Source organism: Aspergillus pseudotamarii (genome assembly GCF_009193445.1).
Source record: "Aspergillus pseudotamarii strain CBS 117625 unplaced genomic scaffold BDV38scaffold_49, whole genome shotgun sequence".
NCBI classification, from domain to species: domain Eukaryota; kingdom Fungi; phylum Ascomycota; class Eurotiomycetes; order Eurotiales; family Aspergillaceae; genus Aspergillus; species Aspergillus pseudotamarii.
In genome coordinates, this window is record NW_022475063.1 from 17,421 (window position 1) to 34,475 (window position 17,055).

Below are 17,055 nucleotides of genomic sequence, written 5' to 3' on the forward strand. Positions count from 1 at the left end.
GTCTGGATTATCTACTAAGTACGTTGACCCCTTGTTCTGTTGCGCTGACATTGTGGATCATGCAATACTGCAATACCCCTTCCGGTTGTATTCCTGAGGAGGCTGAAATGGATGTTCAACTACAGAATACTCTGTACTACTAACCCCAAAACTTATTAGTTACCGTGTACAGAGTTGCTTAGTGGGATCATATGATCCTGGTAAAATAATGTGCCTGAGGCATGAAACTCGATTCCCTGCTTTGACACAAAGTGCAGATTTCCATGGTTCAGTTGCCTCGATGTGGGACACGGGGTTGGTGTAATGTTACATTGCATAAATACAAGAAGTAATCTTTCTCAGAAAAGAACAACTTGAAAAGCAATATTCAACAATATGTGCTGCTTATGACATCTGTATCATGTGATCAGGATATATATCCTACAATAAAAAGTGTAGCTCTACCCAGAGATTATCACCATTCTCCAATGTACACAGTCAAAGAGGCAAACACCCCCTAACACAATTCAACAATTTTGAATAAAACCAACTCCTGGTAAGACTTTACCACGCCTGAGTCCTCTAACCGCCATGGCCGATGTAGACGACGTTCCTACAAAACCGATACCGGCCTTTTACTGCTGTTATCTTCTCCGATCAACGGTTCGGCAAACTTCTCTGTACATCGGCTCTACTCCTCACCCATCTAGACGGCTCGCGCAACATAATGGTGTGTCAAAAGGAGGAGCACGTAAGACCGCAAATGATAAGAGACCTTGGGAAATGGTGCTCATTGTAGAAGGCTTTATGAGTCGGACTGCTGCCTTGCAGTTTGAGTACGTGGCGTCCTTTGACTCGTCATCCTGTTCAACGCCCCTCTTTCCTGCCCCAAGCACTTGATTCTTTGAGTCAATGCTATATATACGACTTAGTCTTTCTTATCCTTAGCCTGGACTAGATATCTAACGTCTTTGCAGGTGGGCATGGCAAAAACCGGGCAAATCTCGTCATCTAGGCTTTGATGATGATAGTATGGAATCCGCTCGAGGGATGGGTAAAACCCGACCTCATGGTTCGGCGAGGTCCTTGAAAGGGCACTTGGAGAATCTGCACGCTTTGCTACGATCGACATACTTCTCCAGTCTGCCCCTCCGAGTACGATTCTTTGCTGACGACGTTCACCAACTATGGAGGGTCTGGAGTGATCGCGTAGATGGTGTCATTCCGGAGCACATCAAAGTTATCCCAGATGGTAGCTGTGTGGAAAATAAGCAGCCTGACATTGAATACGCGAGAGTTGGTAGCGTCGAACACATTCCGGTTGACTATAGTAAGATACGTGATTGCCTGGAGAAGACAGCGTTTCAATTGGACGACCCAGAAGACTTGCAGTGCAAAGTTTGCCAAACACCTGTTGTCCCAAAGAAAGAGCTGATAGTCGTCTGTCCTCAGACGCGCTGTTACTGCGTAAGTCATTTATTATGTCTATCGGCTAGGTTCTTAGATTCTACCAAAGAGCGAGGAAGACTCGTCCCCATATCGGGAACATGTCCTGGATGCCACAAAACTGTCCAATGGTCACTGATGATGCAGGAGCTGAGTTTCCGGACCCGAGGAGGAAAGGAACTGCAGACTATTTTGAGGAAAAAGAAACGAGGCGATTGCAGGATAAATAATGTTCCGAGAGAGGACACTGATGATGTGAGGACAGTTACTGCAGAATACTGTAACTTTCCCGAGTCAGTTGATGCCTCAATAAAAGGACCGAACGATGCCTTTGATGAGAGTACACACGACATCTGTTTAGAAGATGACTGGTATGAGTCGCTGGCCCTAGAATCAGACCATGAGATCGGCGATTGGTCGAAAAGCCATCCTGCAATGTCCACAAGAGTCGAAATAGTCATTGAGGATAGCGATTGTGATATTACAGGATAAAAGCGCCCAGTGATTCGCCTTCAGCCAATTGAGTCCGAATCAAGCTGCAACTGAGTCAAACTTTCGCAAAGGCCCAATAACCCCAACCCGTGCTATACAGTCAGTTGCTTTGCCCCGAATCTCTTCTGATACTTCTTGGAATGATCTTCCTGCATTTACAACGTAGATGTCGCCGTTGGGTTGCAGGTCAAATAAAGTCTGGAAGAGCTCGCGCACACGGCTCTGCATGGCTTCGTTCTCATACCGTTCCACGCCAAACCCGCCCCGCTTTGCGGCCTCTGTAGGGGAGATATGAAGGAAAAGACACATATCTGGCCGGGGCAATCCGATTTCTGGCTGCCACGCCCAACCAAGAGATAAAGTTGGGATTCCCTTTGCGGCAGAGTACACGGCACCGGAGTATGAGTAACGATCCACAATCACGGTGACCCCTTTGGCTATGTCTTCTTCAATAGCCTTGGCAATCTCCCAACGGTTGGCAGAGAAGAGGAGATGAATTGAGTGGTCGTCCAACTGTGACTGGCCACGTAAATAGCTATCAATTAGTTTGCCAATGGCCGTGGTGCGGTCTGGTAAGGAACTAAATTAGAATGTTGTCCGCATGACCGAAGAGATCTTGCTGTGTGCGAGAGATACCTGGAAACCGAACATATTTTACTGAGTGGCCTGACTCTTGCAGGTAGTCGCGCAGGTTCTCGCACTGGCTTGACTTTCCAGCTCGGTCCAAGCCCTCGACAACAATGAGAGCCCCGCGTGTTTCTCCGCGATTTGTATCGTCCGACATGGGTGTATGGATGATAATAATAGTTGTAAAAGCAACTTTTGGACTTGGAGAAGGATCAAAAGTATCCCGTTTAAAAATAATAGAAATAAAAATAAAATACAAATGTCTCGTCTGATTATGTGCAACAAAATGTTGGTTAAAGAGGAAGATTTGACAATGCGGAGTGTGAAGGCCGGAGACACGATTGATTCATTGGATTCTTGGTCTGTATTTTCAGGCATCCCACTTCCCTCTTTTGGTCAAATCAATTAATTTCTTTTCCCCGACAATCAGCAGATCAGCAGTGTACCAGTCTCAAATCTCTTCGGTGACCGCCATGGGTTCTGATGCTTCGCAACGGCCTCCCAATGATATGGTCAATTTTAATCTTTTAAATTATGCTACTGCGTCAACCTTGGCCCCGCGATTGGGCAAGCTGGCAATCGCGGGCAGAAATGCTATCCTTACGCCGCACTACATCCCATTGACGTCGCGGGGAGCTGTCCCCCATCTTGCGCACGATGTCATGCGCGAGCAGACTGCTATTAGTGGTCTATATTTTGGTCTAGAAGATTGTATGTATTTGATCATGTCCCCGACTTGACAGATCCTGGAAGTTATGAAGCACGCAAAGCGCTGACAGTTAAAGATCAGTCATAGAAAAGCTGCAGAAGAACGGATGTCCACCGGTCTACAAGACGCCAGCTGCGCCGAATGAGTCGCCTCTGCGCAACTTTGTTTGCCTCCCCGAAGATCCTGTGCTGGTTTTGGGCCCACGTCGCGTGCCTCCGCTCGCATGTCCCGCATCGAATACGCCAAACTCGGTTGCTGTGCTCACAACCGTTGGTTTCGCACAACTGGAGACTGGTCAGTATGTCGAAGCCGTGCAGAGATTACGTCCAGATATTGCGGTAGGTTTAGCCGATTTGGTCTTGACCCATCGGCCTGGGTCGAAGAGACAAGGGAAGATGGTGGATAGGACTCATGCGTTCACTACGTATTCTACGGAGAAGCTTTATGGAGATACAGTCTCAGAAGGGAATCGCTCGAAGACGGCGTACTTTGCTCCCATACTCCCATTGGACAATGCGCAGCAGATACTGTATTTGGAAGACCTGGAAGACGAACTCCGACGGTACATTTCCGGTCTTGCATTGTATGAGTCGGCATCGCTGTCTGTCGTTCCCGAATCTTTAGGAGATCTTCCCCGGTTGCTCTTCAGTGAACCAGCTACTCCACATGACATTTTGCGCGAAGTCTCCCTTGGCGCTGACCTTTTGACAATTCCTTTCTTGAGTGACACCTCGGATGCTGGCATGGCCTTGGACTTTGTCTTCCCGCCACCATCTGATGCCCATGACACACCTGCCATAGAACCTAAACCGTTAGCACTTAATCTATGGGCGCCCACTTTCACAACAGACACAGCACCGCTCAAAGAAGCATGCCAGTGCTACACGTGCCGAAATCATCATCGCGCATATATCCACCATCTTCTGTCGGCAAAGGAAATGCTGGCTTGGTCTCTCCTCCAACTTCACAATCTCCACACGATGGATAGTTTCTTCGCAAAAATCAGAGAAAGTATCCAACAAGGTACTTTCGAATCAGACGTTCAGAAATTCCAACGTACCTATGCCCCTCAACTACCTGAAAAAACAGGCGAGGGTCCAAGGTAAGCGAGCTCTTCATTTCTCTTCATACACGTTTCAACATAATACCACTAACACCATATTTCCACAGAGTCCGTGGCTACCAAGCCCCAAGCAGGGGGCCAAACGAACCTCGCCGCAACGCTCGCGCATATGGTCGCTTGGACATTATAGAAAAGTTTGCCGAATCGCAATCCTCCGTCGCTACCCCGGACACGGGGGCCGAGGGGCTCGAGGAACATGGGTTTGCCAAGAAGTTGTCTTCCTAAACTTGGTTCCTATAGTATATATGAATTCTATACCTAACGCTACTGACACGAATTTGGTGCTGAGGCGTATGTGGTGTTCACCTTCGGTTTTGTTTCTGCCTCTCATAGTCTTGATTCTCGGGGATCGATACTGTTTAAAGCGAGCAAATCTGCCCCACAATGATGCATTCCAGCTAGATATAAGATCTCTAGAGCCTAGATTGTCATTCAATAACTACGTGATTATAATTGATCATAAGATCGTGATGCAATAAAGCAAATAGGAACATGCGAATGATGATACTCATGGTTCCTTGTCGCGTTTTTATACTTTTCAGTAATCGGGACTAAGAAAAGCCAGCGCGCTGCTTATTTTGCGTTCACTAGGACCCTCCACATGAATTTCTTCTCATCTTCCTCTTCCTCCGATCCCATCTCGGTGCCCGCTCCGAAATCCTGTCCGACAACGCAGATGAGCCAGACATCATCCTTGGTTTCATTGAGGAAGCGTTCGGTTGCAGAGTTACGGGGGTAGATGCGGCGCCATTCATCCCAGATCCGAAACGCCTCGTCACCCCAGGCGCGGAAACTCACCTCCTCAATGATAGTGGGGGTGACGATTTCTTTTCCGCGAAAGACACCCCATGTCACGGTGTTGACGTTGTTTGGGTTCATTTCAATGGGATCAGCGTCGGAGGTTTGGGCTGGTAGAGACGATTCGAAGTCACCCTTACCATTGGCGGCGAACCAGGCAAGTTTCTCATGACCGTGCTTCTGAAGTAGTGGTTTAAGTATTGAGTGGTAGTCTTTGCTGGGACAGAAAAACTCAACGAATGGTTTCTGGAAAACGAATCCTTCGCGAGGGGGGCCCCAGCCGTAGATAGGGTCATCGCTACGAACGCCGTTCACAGCTGGTTGAGATGCCAGAGTCCACCAGCCATTACCATCAATGAGCTGCAGAAGTTCCGGGCGAATGACTTCTGTTTCTGCGTTCAAGCCAGAGCTGCCTTCTTCGGCACCGCCTTCTGACCATGGAACCATATGCAGTTCACCCGAGACGTGGCGGCGGAAGAGAGCGCTGATGTCCTCACGCGACACAGGGAAACCCCAGATTCTGTGTGCAACTGAAGGCGGAACATGTAATGATGGACCATAGCCATCAATCTCACCGAATGCTGGCGAACGAGCGTCACCCCAGCGACCGTTGGGGAAGTCATCCCACGTAGCCTCCCTACCAAGTGCACCTAGGCCTTCGGAGATCTGGAGGGTTGTACTGCGATCTGGTGGCATCGCAGGCATTCCAGCACTAGTAGCAGGGGCTTCATGAGAAACGGAGGCTTTTGATGACACTTCAGAAGCTTGTAGTTTGTCTACAATGACCCGGTTATGGGGAAGGGAATTAATAGACGAAGCCCTTCTCCTGGTTAGAGAGCGTAGTTGAGCCCCGTCCATGGCAGAGATATCACCACCATCTTCTATTGCGTCAAAGTCTTCAGAATAAGGAGGGATAAGGTCACAGCGTTCAAGGATGAAAGACACCGTCTTTTCAAGGTTCAGTGTATAAAAGTGAAACCCTCGTAGTCCAGGACAGGGGATATCCCTCATGCCATCCACAAGATTGGTGATGATATCTACACCAATGCGCTTCACAGAATCGTCGTCGTGTTTAACTTCTTCTAGCTTCGAGAGTATCTGAGGCGGGATTTGGACATGGCTGAGTTTTGTCACCCTCGTCAAGATCTTGTAGCTGTGGATTGGCATCAAGCCAGGAATGATAGGAATGGTCTTGAATGCGCCGGATTCATGGTTCCGTAGCATATTCTCAAACTTAGTGTATGCCTCAATATCATATGTCAACTGAGTCATTATGAAGTCTGCACCCGCCAGAGTCTTCTCTACTAGATATGGAAGATCTGTCTTGGGATCCTGGACGTCTTGGAAAGAATCGACTGGATGACCTTCTGGGTAGGCAGCCACACCTAGACAAAAGTAATCACCATACTTTTGGCGAATGTACCGCACTAGGTCTACCGCAAACGTAAAGTCCCTGTTGCTATCGTCTTCTCCATGCATGTTGTATTCTTCACTGCGCGGCGGATCGCCCCGAAGAGCCAGAATATTGCGGATTCCCAATACCTTGGCCTCTTCTAGTGCCTCATCTACCAAGGCACGACTCATGTTGGTGCAGGTAAGGTGTAAACATGTTGTCAATTGCAACTGGCGCTGGCAGATTTCCGCCAGCTCCAGAGACCTTTGTGCAGTGGTACCTCCAGCACCCCAGGTGACAGTGACGAACAATGGTCGCAAAGCTTGTGCCATGCGTTCCAGACGGGCTTGAAGGTTTGCGAACCCCTACGAGAAACAGACTTGGTTAGTAGTCAAACTCGATACTTGGAAGCACCTTTAGTGCGGGGAGGAGGGATACCCCACCATCTGAGTCTTTGGAGGGAAGAACTCCAAAGAGAAGTAGTTTGCGTCCGGCGGCAAAGCCGCTATCTTGTCCGTGATCTTCTCCATCTTGTTCCCAGAATCTGTTCCGGCGAAGTTACGGGAAAGGTGGTGGTTGAAGAAGGATGACTGGGGCGATATCAATCGGGGAGGGAAAGGTTTGGGCCGGAGTTTAACGGACCCTCCGATTAACGGAAAGGGAAGCATGCCAATGACATCTCCATGAAGTAGGATTACATGACATGGTCGAGAGCGACTAGGATCAGTACGTCAGTGATCTTATTTGGATCTGACCTTGAAATAGTCGCATGCTATCTGCGTAAGCTACCCAAGAGATGGGCCCATTCTCGAACAAACTTACTCCCAGACATTCAAGACGCCTTGTTGCAAACATAGCAAACATCAACCCGTTGTCGCAGATTAGCGTAGTATACGATCATGGATGAAATGCAGACACTCCGACAGCAATCCATGATACTACGACTTTTAGACCTACATTCGAGCAGCGATCCTGGATCACGGCACAAGATGTCCCTGTTTCGACGCCAATCGGCACTCTTTCACCAAAATCGCCTTTCATCCTCTTTGAAGCACATGTCCCGCCGTCATTTCTCCTCACCTCCTGCCTCTTCCACCCCAAAGGACTCTACATCTCGTCTTCGCAAGCTGAACGATCGCCTCCCGTCCTTCCTTCGCGCCTATACAATCCCGTTACTTGGGGCCCCGGGAACACATATTACCTCCTTTTTGATCCTACATGAAATCACCGCCATTGTACCCCTATTTGGACTTGTGACGGCTTTTCACTACGGAAACTGGCTGCCAGACTTAACTTCTAGTAACGCCTTCGAAGAAGGAACCCGGCGATTTGGGCGGTGGTTACAGAAGAAAGGCTGGGTGGAAGATGTTGATGTGGACGCCATTGAGGTAGTCGGAGGTGTAAACAGCCATGGCCCTGTTACCAAAGATCAGATGGCGGAGAGCGACAGGAAAGGTGTACGCCTGGTGCTGGAATTTGCGACGGCCTATGCGGTCACCAAGGCTTTACTGCCGCTCCGGATTGCTGCAAGTGTCTGGGCGACGCCTTGGTTTGCCCGAGCCATACTGATACCGACGGGAAAAGGGTTAAAGAAGCTGTTAGGGAGAAAGTAGAGAGTTGAGGGTCATAGTATCACTACAAATTCCGGACTGGTGTTAATGATGCACCAAAACCGGGAAGTACATAAAAGTGTTTGGTACAAAGTACTTGGGCTCGTAGATATTGTATAATTTCTATTTCTCAGGACGTCTTTTCTGGTTTATCTCATTTGCTGTCCTTACGGTTTAAGCCGTACCAGGGAGCAGATGTCAGATCAAAGATCGAGCAGAGAAATTTAAGCCTTCTCGTAGATCCAGTCGAACTGGCTGTGCTTGTACTTCTGGAGCTCCTCAGGCTTGAACCAGAGGGCAATCTCCTTCTTGGCGTTCTCGACGCTGTCGGAGCCGTGGCAGACGTTGCGGCCAACATCCTATACAAGAGTAAGAGTCATGCACAGAGTGCTACGGGTCACGGAAGGGGAAGTGTCTTACAATGGCGAAGTCACCACGGATGGTGCCAGGGGCGGAGGCAAGAGGGTTGGTGGCACCGAGGATGGCTAACAAATTATCTTAGCGTTTGGTATTCAAGGATTATAGCGGACGAGAACTTACTGCGACCGGTCTTGACGACCTCACGGCCCTCCCAAACCATGGCGACGATGGGGCCGCTCAGCATGTCTAGAAGTTAATGTCAGTATCTCCGCACAAGATGTTGGCCTCATTTATGGCTAGGTGCTTACAGGAGACGAGGCCGGGGAAGAAAGGCTTGGAGCTGAGGTCAGCATAGTGCTGCTCGAGGTGCTCCTTGGAGGGGGAGCAGAGCTTCAGAGCAGCGAGCTTGAAGCTATGATTCATTAGTACAAAATACGTATGTACATTGTTGGGATTGGAAGAATACGAACCCACGGTTCTCAAAGCGAGAGATGATGGGGCCAACGAGTCCGCGCTAGGTGACATGGTTAGTATTGATTTCACCCCGAACGAGCCATATCCGTATGGATCATGACAAAAATCGGATGACTCAAGATCCATACCTGGACACCGTCGGGCTTGATGGCAATGAAACTACATCAATTGGTTAGTTTGAGTAGACATTGAGGGGCAACCGGTCGGCGAAAAAAAAAAAAGCAGAAGAAAAATTCCAGGGCAGAGGGAGCAGGGATGGAAGGGATTAGGTGAAGGTCTGGGGTGACTTACGTCTGCTCGTCGGACATTTTGAAAGATTTATGATGTCAAAGGTGACAATTGAATCAAAGAGATAGGATTGAGAGGGAGAGGAAAAGGAAAGCAGAGGTGCTGGTGTGAGTTGGCCGAAAATATACCAACGAAAGGACCGCAACGGTGGGGCACGAGGGGCTGTCGTTGGCTGATACCGGCCATAGCTATGCCTGATTGCCTTACTACCTGAGGTGTCTGACCCCAGCCGCCTTAACAGGGATAGCGTCCGCCCTAACTCAATCTGGAGCTTCCCCATCTTCGCCGACCATCTGGCCAGCCTGGAACTAACGGTCATTGTACTATTATCAACGATCTAAGAAACTTAACAGCTTCGTGTGTCGGACCTCCAGCTCGGGTAGATGCAGGTCAGCACATAGTTGCTGACAAGTATTGTACTTTCAGAGGTTGAGTGTCTCTGATCGCATTTGTTAGCTCAAATGGCCGGGAGGCGACCGTTGTCCACTTGCTGGACCCTATTGCTTTCTTTGGTTATCCTACTCGGATGTCTTGTCATACCCGGAGGTGAGCTTTGTTTACACGCATGGTCCCCAAGTTCTAATGATGCTAACGGCTAAACTTAGTCACTGTAAAGCACGAGAATTTCAAAAAATGCTCTCAATCCGGTTTCTGTAAACGAAACAGGGCATACGCCGACGATGTCGCTGCCAAGGGCTCAGGTTGGAGCTCTCCATATGAACTTGATTCTTCATCTATTCAGTTCAAGGACGGTCAGTTGCACGGAACAATTCTTAAATTAGTATCCGCCGAGGAAAAGGTCAAGTTACCCCTCACCGTGTCCTTCCTCGAGTCTGGAGTTGCCCGAGTCGTTATCGACGAAGAAAAACGTTTGAACAAGGAAATCGAGCTTCGACATGACAGCCAGGCTCGCAAGGAAAGATATAATGAAGCGGAAAACTGGGTCTTAGTTGGTGGCCTGGAATTGAGCAAGTCTGCGACCCTGGATTCCGAATCGGAGAAAGGAATTACCAGGGTTCTATACGGGCCAGAGAATAACTTCCAAGCAATCATCCGTCACTCTCCTTTTGACGTAGAGTTTCAAAGGGATGGACAGACTCATGTTCATCTGAATAACAAAGGATACCTGAACATGGAGCATTGGCGACGAAAGGTGGATACTTCCGAGGGTGACGGTGAGCAGAACTCAGAATCCCAGGAAGATGAGAGCACGTGGTGGGAAGAGACTTTCGGTGGAAACACCGATACAAAACCCAAAGGCCCTGAGAGTGTGGGATTGGATATCACATTTCCTGGCTACGGCCATGTTTATGGTATCCCAGAGCATGCCGATTCGCTATCTTTAAGGGAGACCAGGTAAAAGCCATCAAATATTCTAACTTATTTTGTGACGTAAGCTAATGATTCGATAGAGGTGGTTCCGGAAACCATGAAGAGCCTTATCGCATGTACAATTCCGACGTGTTTGAATACGAGCTCAACAGTCCTATGACTCTGTACGGTGCAATTCCACTTATGCAAGCGCACAGACCGGGCTCTACTGTCGGTGTGTTTTGGCTTAATGCTGCCGAGACATGGGTGGACATTGTAAAGTCGACATCCTCTGCCAATCCACTTTCTTTAGGAGTGGGCTCAAAAACCGACACTCAAAGCCATTGGTTCTCTGAGTCTGGACAAATCGACGTGTTTGTCTTCCTAGGACCTACACCACAGGATATCAGCAAGACGTATGGTGAACTCACTGGTTATACTCAGTTGCCTCAGCATTTTGCCATCGCATACCATCAGTGTCGCTGGAATTATGTCACCGATGAAGATGTAAAAGATGTCGATCGGAATTTTGACAAGTATCAGATTCCATATGATGTTATCTGGCTCGATATCGAGTATCTTGATGACAGGAAATACTTCACCTGGGATCCGCTGACCTTTCCTAACCCGATTGGCATGGAGGAACATCTTGATGAATCGGAACGCAAGCTTGTGGTCATCATCGACCCTCATATCAAGAATAAGGAGAAATACACTATCTCGGAGGAGCTTAAGAGCAAGAATCTGGCCACACGGAACAAGGATGGTGAGATTTACGAGGGCTGGTGTTGGCCAGGGTCATCTCATTGGGTGGACTGCTTTAATCCGGAGGCTATCAAGTGGTGGGTAGGCCTGTTTAAGTATGATAAGTTCAAGGGTACACTTCCGAATGTCTTCATTTGGAACGATATGAACGAGCCATCCGTGTTCAACGGCCCGGAGACTACTATGCCTAAAGATAACCTTCATTATGGCAACTGGGAGCACCGTGACATTCACAATGTTAATGGTATCACGTTTGTGAATGCGACGTACAATGCGATGTTGGAACGGAAGAAAGGCGAGCTTCGTCGGCCGTTCATTTTGACACGGTCGTATTTTGCTGGGGCCCAACGGATGTCTGCCATGTGGACTGGCGACAATCAGGCAACGTGGGAACACCTGGCCATCTCTCTGCCCATGGTTTTGAACAATGGTATTTCTGGGTTCCCCTTCGCAGGAGCTGATGTTGGTGGTTTCTTCCATAACCCGAGCAAGGACCTTCTTACACGATGGTATCAGACCGGCATCTGGTATCCTTTCTTCCGTGCGCACGCACATATAGATACTCGTCGGCGTGAGCCGTATTTGATCAGCGAGCCTCACAGGTCTATCATCGCCCAGGCCATTCGTTTAAGATACCAGCTCTTACCTGCCTGGTACACTGCCTTCCACGAAGCTTCGGTGAATGGAACACCGATCGTGAGACCCCAGTTCTATGTTCATCCTTCGGACGAAGCAGGCTTTGTCATCGATGACCAACTTTACCTAGGCTCTACTGGTATCCTTACAAAGCCAGTAGTCTCCGAGGGAGCAACTACTGTAGACATCTATCTCGCCGATGATGAGAAGTATTACGATTACTTCGATTACACGGTCTACCAAGGGGCCGGTAAGAGACACGAGGTGCCTGCGCCTCTTGAGAAAGTGCCCGTTTTAATGCAAGGTGGCCATGTGGTTCCTCGTAAGGACCGACCGCGCCGCAGTAGTGGGTTGATGAAATGGGATCCGTACACTCTTGTTGTTGTCTTAGACAAGAACGGAGAGGCAGATGGTACGCTGTATGTGGATGACGGTGAGACGTTTGATTATGAACGAGGAGCGTACATTCATCGTCGTTTCCACTTCCATGACTCCACTCTGTCGTCGGAGGATATTGGAACTAAGGGCCCCAAGACGGCCGAATACCTCAAGGCCATGGTAAACGTTCGAGTTGAAAGAGTGGTGGTTATTGATCCGCCGAAAGAATGGCAGGCGAAGTCCACAGTGACTGTCATTGAAGATGGTGCCAAGACGGCGTCCACAGCGGCCATGGTGTACCATGCCCAGCCGGACGGAAAGGCCCCATATGCCGTGGTGAAGAACCCTACTGTCAGCATTGGAAAGACATGGAGGATCGAGTTCTGAGCTTTCGAAAAGGTAGCAATGGGAACGCGTGTAGACCCGCTTGTTTATTTACTCATCTGTTTTATTTATTGTCAAGATAAATAAAGTATCAATAGCAATTTTATGATTTATAGACATGACATTTCATTGTTTGTAAATCTAGCAAAATTAAGGTCTCCAGTGGGACCCGCTGAGTAAGCCTTAGGGACAAAAAAAGAAAGCACGCATGCGGCCGGTCGCGAAAATGTTCCACTAGAGAGATTGGCTACGGGGTTATCGAACAATCTTCTACGTAGCTTTTAGTCCGGCTTTGCTTGGCTCGATTGACTACGATTTATTCTTACTCCATCAAGGTCCATCCTCGCAGCCCGAGCAATTTTTACTAGCCCTGGTTTATATCGAGCCCCTAATCAGCAGTTTCACCTCCGGGGCGTTCCACAAATCTCCGTCCGTTCACGGGATAAGACCGGATACCCGCAGCGACAACTGGAATTTGTTCTTTTTTCCTTACTCGAGGCTCTGGTAGTGCATTTTGACGACCGACTGACTGCACAATGTATCTTGTCTCTCTCGCTCTCGAATATGGAGCGCCGTTCTTGTGGGTTAAATCTTTCTCCCCAATCTTCCGCACTTTGGACAACAGCCTTAGAAAGCTGACCGTGGATTCTTATACTCTAGTCTTATAACCTCTCCCGTAACCTCCTATGCGGATCAAATTCTCAGTATTCATCGTAATAGGAGCTCCGCTGGTTTCTCGTTGGATATACCTCTGATCATGCTGGTCGCGTCAATCTTGAAGTAAGACTATATTGTCCGCTTCGCACTGCGCTGAACGGCTTGGAATTGACCCTTAGGCTTAGAGTATTTTTCTGGTTTGGCGACAACTATTCTTTTACGCTGCTGGTGCAAGCCGTTATCATGATTGGAGTCCAAATGGTTATGCTCAAGGTTGCGCTGGATAATCGGCCGGCCCCCGGTGTGAAAAACAGTCTTGAGCACGTTCCGTTCAGTAGTGTCAGTAATGGCGGCGGACTTACTCGGCCCTACGACTTCTGGCAGTGGAAGAGTGCAAAGCCGTATGTACATCAGATGCCGATTAAATTATCAATATGTGTGGGAACTTACTTTGTCGGTGATACTAGGTATTGGATGTTTTTGGCTTATTTCATTGCTGCACTCTCATTTATCCAGATCTGCCTACCTCCAATTGCTCAGTCCGACTTCTACATTAACTGCCTCGGATATATCGGTTTGGCTGTGGAGGCTACCCTGCCTCTTCCTCAAATTATTGCTAATCATCTGTCACGATCGTGCAAAGGATTTCGTTTGTCGGTTGTAGCCGCATGGATTCTCGGTGATCTGATGAAACTGAGTTACTTCTTCTGCAGTCAGGAGGTAATTCCCTGGGCTTTCCGCCTATGCGCCTTGTTCCAGTGTGTCTGTGATTTGTACCTCGGGGTACAGTTTTGGATGTATTCCAAAGCCTCGTTTGGGGCTGCTGGCAGCCCTAGGGAATCCAGTGGAAATTGGACTGTTGAGGAGAAAGATATCCGGATGACTTAAATGCGTAACGGCTGCTTGCTGTTCCTTAGTGCTTGATGCACTGTAAATACTGGGAACCCAGGTGTTTTCGTTTCTTTTTACTTTTTTTTTTTTTTTTTTTTTTTTAGAGAGAGATTTTACTTAGACTAATTGCTAGAATAATGTGAATATTATTTTTGGTTACTGTTCGGACTATGATAAGTTGGGAGAGACGAGGGAATATATCGATCTATACGACTACCCATTTGAGGACGTTAAATCAATATAAATCTATAATAAATTAAGTAAAAATCATGTCGCTGACGTGATTTAAATGCCCCGCGTTCTCTCCCCACTTGATTTATTGTTCAAGTCCATTTTCTTTTCCCCCCTCCAATAATCCCCAATAAAGGAAATCTCATTACTCCACAATCAATTCATCGCCTGGGAAATCAAGTTCTTCCATTCCTTAATTACAAACATCATGGCTTCAGCCACGGAAACCATCCGAATTGGATATGTACCAGGTAAAGTTCAACTTTCCTTTCCCCACGAAAGCACGCCATGTGCTTGAATAGAAACACCTACAGTTCTATACAAATAACTTGTTGTAATCTATATCATTGACACTATAGATCATAGAGCACTACCTCACTCCTCTCCACCTTGCTCTCCGCTCTCCCGCTGTCGCATCCCTTCCGTTCAAGATTTCTATAGTTCCGTTCCCATCTGGGACGGGACATATGATCACATCGCTGCGCGAGAAAGAAATTGACATCGCAATTGGGTTGACTGAAGGCTGGGTTGCTGGTCTAGCCGGAAAACAGCAAGCTCAGAAGGATGCAGCCTTGGGCGGATTCAAAGTAGTCGGAGAATGGGTTGCTACACCATTACGTTGGGCTATTGTCACTGGACGAGAGAGAGCGGACCTTCATGGTGTTGCCGACTTGAAGGACAGGCGGGTTGGTGTTAGTCGACTGGGAAGGTATGCATGGTTGTCGTGCTTAGTATACTCTGAGACGAATATTGAAAGGGATAATCCCATGTGCTAATAGATCTCAAGTGGTTCTCACATCATGTCATTCGTCCTTGCCCAGAAGAACGACTGGAAATCCGACTCCTTGACTAGCGTTCCATTGGGACCATTCCAAGCTCTGCGCAACGGAGTAACTGGGTATGATCCTTCGCACCCGGAGAAGCCTGAGCCTACTGCTGAGTTCTTCATGTGGGAACATTTCACCACGAAGCCGTACTTCCACCGAACAGCTGAGAAGCCCCACCCCCCACTCAAGAAGATTGGAGAGATCTACACACCGTGGCCGTCTTGGATGATCGTGGCGTCAACAGCTGTATTCCCGGACCCGGAGGCTGATGGTAAGCTGCAGCGACTGCTTGAGCTCTTGGACCAAGGTATCAAGGATTTCGAGGCCGATACAACGCAGGCTGTGAAGCTACTTGGTACTGGAGAGCTGGGATGTACTTATGTAGAGGAGGATGCTACGGAATGGCTGAAGGATGTCAAATTCGTCCAGGGCACAAGAGGCGTAAACCGGAAGACCATCGAGGGTGTAGTGGATGTTCTCAAGGTGGCGGGGGTGATTGATAGCGCAATGAGCAACGATGAGGCTGTTATACGAGTTGTAGGAGTTCATCGGTAGGCCTGGCTTAGGCGATGGTGTTGAAAAGTCGCGCACATCTTATTGGTCATTTAACCCTAGAGGTGAAATACTTGGTCTTCAAGGCACATTCAAAGCCCGAAACTCCAACTGGTGTAAAAAATGCTGTTCCAAGCACATACTATTGCAATATAAAATTCACCCTTCCCTCCCAACACGAATTGCAGTCAGCCTTACTACCTCTCAGACGACATATTGACTACTTTTTTTGCGTATAGCCCTGAACATACGTTTACTTCCTTGGGAACAGAATATGAAAGGAATCATCGTCAGGGCGACATTCGTTAGCATTCCTCGGCTCGGTTAAGGTCTTGCTGGAGAGATAGCGGATTGAAACGGGTAGCTTGTCATCTCCCAATACGGAGCTCAAGTCCATTAATTGGCTCATTCGATTGCGTGTATCCTTCTGACATCAATGCATCGATTACGGCTGACAGCGGGATGCATACGCGGTCAACGGCCTGACATTTTATAGTCCCCGCTGGACGTGCTCGCCTGACACTTCACAATAGTAGGCCTACACCAAGAAAAGTCTGTACTGTCTTATCATGCGGGGGTTGGCTGTTGTACCTGAAAAGAAAAAATCATTGTTCCTGTCTTTTCAGATGGTACATGGGATTGTATGAATTCTAAGTAAGCATGACTCGCAAGACGCAAGGGTTCATGACTTATGACTTTGAAGTTGAAGTTGTCGAATGGCCGAGGGAGTCAAACAGCAACCATAAGAGTTCAGCTTGTTTTGACTAAAAGTTAGTTAAAACTTTTCAATACTACTCGGGCTATGTAGGAGCTATCGACATGTGGGCCATCATGAACGTGTACGTACTCCAAAAGGAGAGGAAACATTCCACAACCCGGAATCCCTAGATGCCTGACAACGATCAGGAAATGCACACAAGCAAACCGGGGTAACAGGAAAGATGGCCTCTACAGACTTACAGAGAATCATTACCTTATGTGCGAAGGACATTCAATCTTGTGGAAACTCTGGTTTAAACATGGCAGTCTATTGGAATGTTCCTGGTCTCCATTTGCAGCAATGCTAACCATTCTTTGGCAGCCATAACACGGGGTATGAGACTTAAAGTAAGCTATTGTGCACT

The 17,055-nt window shown here is 48.1% G+C and overlaps 9 protein-coding genes across 9 annotated transcripts; 6 read left to right on the top strand and 3 right to left on the bottom strand.

The window, feature by feature from the left end:
* Positions 1 to 332: 332 nt before the first annotated feature.
* Positions 333 to 1,937, top strand: BDV38DRAFT_146706 (structure-specific endonuclease subunit SLX1). The gene is made up of 2 exons (XM_032051547.1): positions 333 to 815; positions 957 to 1,937. Exons 1-2 carry the CDS (start codon positions 571 to 573, stop codon positions 1,915 to 1,917), a joined length of 1,206 nt encoding a protein of 401 aa, XP_031910879.1. The 5' UTR covers positions 333 to 570; the 3' UTR covers positions 1,918 to 1,937.
* BDV38DRAFT_294977 (bifunctional thymidylate/uridylate kinase) lies at positions 1,938 to 2,701 on the bottom strand (the record flags this gene model as incomplete). Its single annotated transcript, XM_032062621.1, has 2 exons — positions 1,938 to 2,486; positions 2,554 to 2,701. The coding sequence occupies 2 exons, from the start codon at positions 2,699 to 2,701 to the stop codon at positions 1,957 to 1,959; spliced, it is 678 nt and encodes a 225-aa protein (XP_031910880.1). The 3' UTR covers positions 1,938 to 1,956.
* Positions 2,702 to 2,859: 158 nt separating this feature from the next.
* Positions 2,860 to 4,775, top strand: BDV38DRAFT_146718 (tRNA-ribosyltransferase family protein). Its single transcript, XM_032051548.1, has 3 exons — positions 2,860 to 3,255; positions 3,335 to 4,355; positions 4,424 to 4,775. The coding sequence occupies exons 1-3, from the start codon at positions 3,018 to 3,020 to the stop codon at positions 4,599 to 4,601; spliced, it is 1,437 nt and encodes a 478-aa protein (XP_031910881.1). The 5' UTR covers positions 2,860 to 3,017; the 3' UTR covers positions 4,602 to 4,775.
* A 53-nt stretch (positions 4,776 to 4,828) lies between these two features.
* On the bottom strand, positions 4,829 to 7,350 carry BDV38DRAFT_146696 (methylenetetrahydrofolate reductase (NAD(P)H) MET12). Its single transcript, XM_032051546.1, has 2 exons — positions 7,011 to 7,350; positions 4,829 to 6,932 (listed from the first exon to the last, which is right to left on the bottom strand). Exons 1-2 carry the CDS (start codon positions 7,233 to 7,235, stop codon positions 4,950 to 4,952), a joined length of 2,208 nt encoding a protein of 735 aa, XP_031910882.1. The 5' UTR covers positions 7,236 to 7,350; the 3' UTR covers positions 4,829 to 4,949.
* BDV38DRAFT_146672 (uncharacterized protein) lies at positions 6,969 to 8,367 on the top strand. The gene has a single exon (XM_032051545.1). The coding sequence runs from the start codon at positions 7,467 to 7,469 to the stop codon at positions 8,178 to 8,180; it is 714 nt and encodes a 237-aa protein (XP_031910883.1). The 5' UTR covers positions 6,969 to 7,466; the 3' UTR covers positions 8,181 to 8,367.
* BDV38DRAFT_146624 (nucleoside-diphosphate kinase) lies at positions 8,291 to 9,496 on the bottom strand. The gene is made up of 7 exons (XM_032051544.1): positions 9,303 to 9,496; positions 9,140 to 9,170; positions 9,008 to 9,051; positions 8,846 to 8,949; positions 8,718 to 8,783; positions 8,598 to 8,662; positions 8,291 to 8,536 (listed from the first exon to the last, which is right to left on the bottom strand). The coding sequence occupies exons 1-7, from the start codon at positions 9,317 to 9,319 to the stop codon at positions 8,402 to 8,404; spliced, it is 462 nt and encodes a 153-aa protein (XP_031910884.1). The 5' UTR covers positions 9,320 to 9,496; the 3' UTR covers positions 8,291 to 8,401.
* A 12-nt stretch (positions 9,497 to 9,508) lies between these two features.
* Positions 9,509 to 12,873, top strand: BDV38DRAFT_146765 (glucan 1,3-alpha-glucosidase ROT2). The gene is made up of 3 exons (XM_032051549.1): positions 9,509 to 9,845; positions 9,905 to 10,655; positions 10,712 to 12,873. The coding sequence occupies exons 1-3, from the start codon at positions 9,761 to 9,763 to the stop codon at positions 12,774 to 12,776; spliced, it is 2,901 nt and encodes a 966-aa protein (XP_031910885.1). The 5' UTR covers positions 9,509 to 9,760; the 3' UTR covers positions 12,777 to 12,873.
* Positions 12,874 to 12,917: 44 nt separating this feature from the next.
* On the top strand, positions 12,918 to 14,406 carry BDV38DRAFT_253651 (PQ-loop repeat-containing protein). Its single transcript, XM_032055258.1, has 4 exons — positions 12,918 to 13,353; positions 13,434 to 13,553; positions 13,616 to 13,831; positions 13,898 to 14,406. The coding sequence occupies exons 1-4, from the start codon at positions 13,310 to 13,312 to the stop codon at positions 14,316 to 14,318; spliced, it is 801 nt and encodes a 266-aa protein (XP_031910886.1). The 5' UTR covers positions 12,918 to 13,309; the 3' UTR covers positions 14,319 to 14,406.
* A 281-nt stretch (positions 14,407 to 14,687) lies between these two features.
* Positions 14,688 to 16,124, top strand: BDV38DRAFT_146776 (uncharacterized protein). Its single transcript, XM_032051551.1, has 3 exons — positions 14,688 to 14,803; positions 14,919 to 15,261; positions 15,340 to 16,124. Exons 1-3 carry the CDS (start codon positions 14,761 to 14,763, stop codon positions 15,932 to 15,934), a joined length of 981 nt encoding a protein of 326 aa, XP_031910887.1. The 5' UTR covers positions 14,688 to 14,760; the 3' UTR covers positions 15,935 to 16,124.
* The last annotated feature ends 931 nt before the right edge of the window (positions 16,125 to 17,055 follow it).